The sequence below is a fragment of the Oncorhynchus clarkii genome, chromosome 13, assembly GCF_045791955.1.
Source record: "Oncorhynchus clarkii lewisi isolate Uvic-CL-2024 chromosome 13, UVic_Ocla_1.0, whole genome shotgun sequence".
Classification (NCBI taxonomy): domain Eukaryota; kingdom Metazoa; phylum Chordata; class Actinopteri; order Salmoniformes; family Salmonidae; genus Oncorhynchus; species Oncorhynchus clarkii.
In genome coordinates this window covers 64,349,629-64,357,128 of record NC_092159.1, presented here as the reverse complement: position 1 = coordinate 64,357,128, position 7,500 = coordinate 64,349,629, and the positions used below count along the sequence as shown (strand labels likewise).

At 36.8% G+C, this 7,500-nt stretch overlaps 1 protein-coding gene across 1 annotated transcript in view; it reads right to left on the bottom strand.

The window, feature by feature from the left end:
- LOC139424106 (synaptotagmin-17-like) overlaps positions 1–7,500 on the bottom strand; it is a 64,469-nt gene that overhangs the window by 43,122 nt on the left and 13,847 nt on the right. Inside the window, exon 2 of the mRNA XM_071175802.1 lies at positions 359–376. Within this exon, the coding sequence (XP_071031903.1) occupies positions 359–376 (18 nt within the window). The remainder of the gene's footprint in view (positions 1–358; positions 377–7,500) is intronic.

Genomic DNA, 7,500 nt, shown 5'->3' with positions numbered 1-7,500 from the left:
GTCTGTGTGTGTGTTTGTGTGTGGTATGTGGTATGTGTGTGTCTGTGTGGTGTGTGAATGTGTGGTATGTGGTGTGTGTGTGTGTCTGTGTGGTGTGTATGTGTGTGTGTGTGTGTGTGTGTGTGTCTGTGTGGTGTGTATATGTGTGTGTGTGTGTGGGGGGTTGTCACTAGAGCAGACACAGGAGATGGACTGTGCCCACTGAGATCTGACAGCAGAGTCAAGGCTGTTTAACTGGTGATTTGACACCTGCTCCTCTTCTATCACCTCTCTCTGTCTCTACACACACACACACACACACACACACACACATACACACACACACACACAGACGTGTGTTCAGAGGAGGAGAACATACCTTGTTGATGGGTTCCAACTGTCATTTTTCCCAGTGAGGAGGAACAGTGGATTGTGGGCCGTTGGAGGACCAGGGAGGAGACAGGAAAGAGGGACTTTAGAAACAACGTTTGGTGTTTCAGTTCATTATGATTCATATTAGCATTTACCAACAACAGCTACTCTTCCCATAACCTCCCGAGGTTCAAAACCCAACACAATACAAAAACAATAGGCTGCGTTCATTAGTCCATACCGCAGCAAAACACTTTGCAACTGTTTCTTATTATACAAATTCAGGGGTTTATTCACTAGGAATCAAATGGAACGAAGCCACCCTGAAAGCTCTCATTTTCGTTGCAAAATTGTTGTCCTTAGCAAAACGTTTTTATTAGGGTTTGCAACGGTGTGCACTAATGAATACACCCCAGGTTAGTCCCTCCTCTTTTCTTTCCTTTTTGTTCCCGTGAATTTAAATTTATTTAACTAGGTAAAAATACAAAAGAACGGTTGTTTTTTTCTTTGTATTATCTTTTACCAGATCTAATGTGTTATATTCTCCTACATTCCTTTAACATTTCCACAAACTTCAAAGTGTTTCCTTTCAAATGGTACCAACAATATGCATATCCTTGCTTCAGGTCCTGAGCTACAGAAGTTAGAAGTGGGTATGTTTTTTTAGGCAAAATAAACAACAAAAAATGGCGGATCCTTAGGTTTCAACTATGCAAGTTGGTTAAGAAAAAATTCTTATTTACAATGACGGCCTACACCTGCCAAACCCAGACGACGCTGGGCCAATTGTTCACCGCCCTATGGGACTCGCAATAACAGCCAGTTGTGATACAGCCTGGAATCGAACCAGGGTGTCTGTAGTGACACCTCAAGCACTGAGACACAGTGCTTAAGACCGCTGCGCCACTCGGGAGCCTGTTCAATCCTTGGAGCTCCTCATCGGTGTAATGTTGGGTAGCCTACCTGTTAAATGTAGTTAGGTAATGTTAGGTAGCCTACCTGTTAAATGTAGTTAGGTAATGTTAGGTAGCCTACCTGTTAAATGTAGTTATTTAATGTTGGGTAGCCTACCTGTTAAATGTAGTTAAGTAATGTTAGGTAGCCTACCTGTTAAATGTAGTTAAGTAATGTTGGGTAGCCTACCTGTTAAATGTAGTTAAGTAATGTTAGGTAGCCTACCTGTTAAATGTAGTTAAGTAATGTTAGGTAGCCTACCTGTTAAATGTAGTTAAGTAATGTTAGGTAGCCTACCTGTTAAATGTAGTTATTTAATGTTAGGTAGCCTACCTGTTAAATGTAGTTATTTAATGTTGGGTAGCCTACCTGTTAAATGTAGTTATTTTATGTTGGGTAGCCTACCTGTTAAGTAATGTTGGGTAGCCTACCTGTTAAATGTAGTTATTTTATGTTGGGTAGCCTACCTGTTAAATGTAGTTAAGTAATGTTGGGTAGCCTACCTGTTAAATGTAGTTATTTAATGTTGGGTAGCCTACCTGTTAAATCTAGTTAGGTAATGTTGGGTAGCCTACCTGTTAAATGTAGTTATTTCATGTTGGGTAGCCTACCTGTTAAATGTAGTTAAGTAATGTTGGGTAGCCTACCTGTTAAATGTAGTTAAGTAATGTTAGGTAGCCTACCTGTTAAATGTAGTTAAGTAATGTTAGGTAGCCTACCTGTTAAATGTAGTTATTTAATGTTGGGTAGCCTACCTGTTAAGTAATGTTAGGTAGCCTACCTGTTAAATGTAGTTAAGTAATGTTGGGTAGCCTACCTGTTAAATGTAGTTATTTAATGTTGGGTAGCCTACCTGTTAAATGTAGTTATTTAATGTTAGGTAGCCTACCTGTTAAATGTAGTTATTTAATGTTAGGTAGCCTACCTGTTAAGTAATGTTGGGTAGCCTACCTGTTAAATGTAGTTATTTAATGTTGGGTAGCCTACCTGTTAAATGTAGTTATTTAATGTTAGGTAGCCTACCTGTTAAATGTAGTTATTTAATGTTAGGTAGCCTACCTGTTAAATGTAGTTATTTAATGTTAGGTAGCCTACCTGTTAAGTAATGTTGGGTAGCCTACCTGTTAAATGTAGTTAAGTAATGTTGGGTAGCCTACCTGTTAAATGTAGTTAAGTAATGTTGGGTAGCCTACCTGTTAAATGTAGTTATTTAATGTTGGGTAGCCTACCTGTTAAATGTAGTTAAGTAATGTTGGGTAGCCTACCTGTTAAATGTAGTTATTTTATGTTGGGTAGCCTACCTGTTAAATGTAGTTAAGTAATGTTGGGTAGCCTACCTGTTAAATGTAGTTATTTAATGTTGGGTAGCCTACCTGTTAAATGTAGTTAAGTAATGTTAGGTAGCCTACCTGTTAAATCTAGTTAGGTAATGTTGGGTAGCCTACCTGTTAAATGTAGTTATTTAATGTTAGGTAGCCTACCTGTTAAATGTAGTTATTTAATGTTAGGTAGCCTACCTGTTAAATGTTATATGTAGTTAATTAATGCTACCTGTTGAAGTTCTGAGTGGGCGTCGGCTCGTGCCAGTAGGCCTCCCAACGTGTAGACGTGGCCTCATCGCCAAGACACCAATGAATGAGTCCAATGTGAAATAATTAAATGAAGTTCTTTAAGGAACCGTTTCTTTTGTTTGTGATTATGTCTGTACGTCTATTATTATACGTTGTGATGAAGGATGTGTCCGTCTATTATTATACGTTGTGATGAAGGATGTGTACGTCTATTATTACACGTTGTGATGAAGGATGTGTACGTCTATTATTATACGTTGTGATGAAGGATGTGTACGTCTATTATTATACGTTGTGATGAAGGATGTGTACGTCTATTATTACACGTTGTGATGAAGGATGTGTCCGTCTATTATTACACGTTGTGATGAAGGATGTGTACGTCTATTATTATACGTTGTGATGAAGGATGTGTACGTCTATTATTATACGTTGTGATGAAGGATGTGTACGTCTATTATTACACGTTGTGATGAAGGATGTGTACGTCTATTATTATACGTTGTGATGAAGGATGTGTACGTCTATTATTATACGTTGTGATGAAGGATGTGTACGTCTATTATTATACGTTGTGATGAAGGATGTGTACGTCTATTATTACACGTTGTGATGAAGGATGTGTACGTCTATTATTATACGTTGTGATGAAGGATGTGTACGTCTATTATTACACGTTGTGATGAAGGATGTGTACGTCTATTATTACACGTTGTGATGAAGGATGTGTACGTCTATTATTATACGTTGTGATGAAGGATGTGTACGTCTATTATTATACGTTGTGATGAAGGATGTGTACGTCTATTATTATACGTTGTGATGAAGGATGTGTACGTCTATTATTACACGTTGTGATGAAGGATGTGTACGTCTATTATTATACGTTGTGATGAAGGATGTGTACGTCTATTATTATACGTTGTGATGAAGGATGTGTACGTCTATTATTACACGTTGTGATGAAGGATGTGTACGTCTATTATTATACGTTGTGATGAAGGATGTGTACGTCTATTATTACACGTTGTGATGAAGGATGTGTCCGTCTATTATTATACGTTGTGATTATGTCTGTACGTCTATTATTACACGTTGTGATGAAGGATGTGTACGTCTATTATTGCACGTTGTGATGAAGGATGTGTACGTCTATTATTACACGTTGTGATGAAGGATGTGTACGTCTATTATTACACGTTGTGATGAAGGATGTGTACGTCTATTATTATACGTTGTGATGAAGGATGTGTTCGTCTATTATTATACGTTGTGATGAAGGATGTGTCCGTCTATTATTATACGTTGTGATTATGTCTGTACGTCTATTATTATACGTTGTGATGAAGGATGTGTACGTCTATTATTATACGTTGTGATGAAGGATGTGTACGTCTATTATTATACGTTGTGATGAAGGATGTGTCCGTCTATTATTATACGTTGTGATGAAGGATGTGTCCGTCTATTATTATACGTTGTGATGAAGGATGTGTACGTCTATTATTATACGTTGTGATGAAGGATGTGTACGTCTATTATTATACGTTGTGATGAAGGATGTGTACGTCTATTATTATACGTTGTGATGAAGGATGTGTACGTCTATTATTATACGTTGTGATGAAGGATGTGTACGTCTATTATTACACGTTGTGATGAAGGATGTGTCCGTCTATTATTACACGTTGTGATGAAGGATGTGTACGTCTATTATTATACGTTGTGATGAAGGATGTGTACGTCTATTATTATACGTTGTGATGAAGGATGTGTACGTCTATTATTACACGTTGTGATGAAGGATGTGTACGTCTATTATTACACGTTGTGATGAAGGATGTGTACGTCTATTATTATACGTTGTGATGAAGGATGTGTACGTCTATTATTATACGTTGTGATGAAGGATGTGTACGTCTATTATTACACGTTGTGATGAAGGATGTGTCCGTCTATTATTACACGTTGTGATGAAGGATGTGTACGTCTATTATTATACGTTGTGATGAAGGATGTGTACGTCTATTATTATACGTTGTGATGAAGGATGTGTACGTCTATTATTACACGTTGTGATGAAGGATGTGTACGTCTATTATTATACGTTGTGATGAAGGATGTGTACGTCTATTATTACACTATTATTATTACGTTGTGATGAAGGATGTGTACGTCTATTATTATACGTTGTGATGAAGGATGTGTACGTCTATTATTACACGTTGTGATGAAGGATGTGTACGTCTATTATTATACGTTGTGATGAAGGATGTGTACGTCTATTGAAGGATTACACGTTGTGATGAAGGATGTGTACGTCTATTATTACACGTTGTGATGAAGGATGTGTACGTCTATTATTATACGTTGTGATGAAGGATGTGTACGTCTATTATTATACGTTGTGATGAAGGATGTGTACGTCTATTATTATACGTTGTGATGAAGGATGTGTACGTCTATTATTACACGTTGTGATGAAGGATGTGTACGTCTATTATTATACGTTGTGATGAAGGATGTGTACGTCTATTATTATACGTTGTGATGAAGGATGTGTACGTCTATTATTACACGTTGTGATGAAGGATGTGTACGTCTATTATTATACGTTGTGATGAAGGATGTGTACGTCTATTATTATACGTTGTGATGAAGGATGTGTACGTCTATTATTACACGTTGTGATGAAGGATGTGTACGTCTATTATTATACGTTGTGATGAAGGATGTGTACGTCTATTATTATACGTTGTGATGAAGGATGTGTACGTCTATTATTACACGTTGTGATGAAGGATGTGTACGTCTATTATTACACGTTGTGATGAAGGATGTGTACGTCTATTATTATACGTTGTGATGAAGGATGTGTACGTCTATTATTATACGTTGTGATGAAGGATGTGTACGTCTATTATTACACGTTGTGATGAAGGATGTGTACGTCTATTATTACACGTTGTGATGAAGGATGTGTACGTCTATTATTATACGTTGTGATGAAGGATGTGTACGTCTATTATTATACGTTGTGATGAAGGATGTGTACGTCTATTATTATACGTTGTGATGAAGGATGTGTACGTCTATTATTATACGTTGTGATGAAGGATGTGTACGTCTATTATTATACGTTGTGATGAAGGATGTGTACGTCTATTATTACACGTTGTGATGAAGGATGTGTACGTCTATTATTATACGTTGTGATGAAGGATGTGTACGTCTATTATTATACGTTGTGATGAAGGATGTGTACGTCTATTATTATACGTTGTGATGAAGGATGTGTACGTCTATTATTATGTGTACGTTGTGATGAAGGATGTGTACGTCTATTATTATACGTTGTGATGAAGGATGTGTACGTCTATTATTATACGTTGTGATGAAGGATGTGTACGTCTATTATTACACGTTGTGATGAAGGATGTGTACGTCTATTATTATACGTTGTGATGAAGGATGTGTACGTCTATTATTACACGTTGTGATGAAGGATGTGTACGTCTATTATTATACGTTGTGATGAAGGATGTGTACGTCTATTATTACACGTTGTGATGAAGGATGTGTACGTCTATTATTACACGTTGTGATGAAGGATGTGTACGTCTATTATTATACGTTGTGATGAAGGATGTGTACGTCTATTATTATACGTTGTGATGAAGGATGTGTACGTCTATTATTATACGTTGTGATGAAGGATGTGTCCGTCTATTATTATACGTTGTGATGAAGGATGTGTACGTCTATTATTATACGTTGTGATGAAGGATGTGTACGTCTATTATTATACGTTGTGATGAAGGATGTGTACGTCTATTATTATACGTTGTGATGAAGGATGTGTACGTCTATTATTACACGTTGTGATGAAGGATGTGTACGTCTATTATTACACGTTGTGATGAAGGATGTGTACGTCTATTATTACACGTTGTGATGAAGGATGTGTACGTCTATTATTACACGTTGTGATGAAGGATGTGTACGTCTATTATTATACGTTGTGATGAAGGATGTGTACGTCTATTATTACACGTTGTGATGAAGGATGTGTACGTCTATTATTATACGTTGTGATGAAGGATGTGTACGTCTAATATTATACGTTGTGATGAAGGATGTGTACGTCTATTATTATACGTTGTGATGAAGGATGTGTACGTCTATTATTATACGTTGTGATGAAGGATGTGTACGTCTATTATTACACGTTGTGATGAAGGATGTACGTCTATTATTACACGTTGTGATGAAGGATGTGTACGTCTATTATTATACGTTGTGATAAAGGATGTGTACGTCTAATATTATACGTTGTGATGAAGGATGTGTACGTCTATTATTATACGTTGTGATGAAGGATGTGTACGTCTATTATTATACGTTGTGATGAAGGATGTGTACTTCTATTATTATACGTTGTGATGAAGGATGTGTACGTCTATTATTACACGTTGTGATGAAGGATGTGTACGTCTATTATTACACGTTGTGATGAAGGATGTGTACGTCTAATATTATACGTTGTGATGAAGGATGTGTACGTCTATTATTATACGTTGTGATGAAGGATGTGTAAGTCTATTATTACACGGTGTGATGAAGG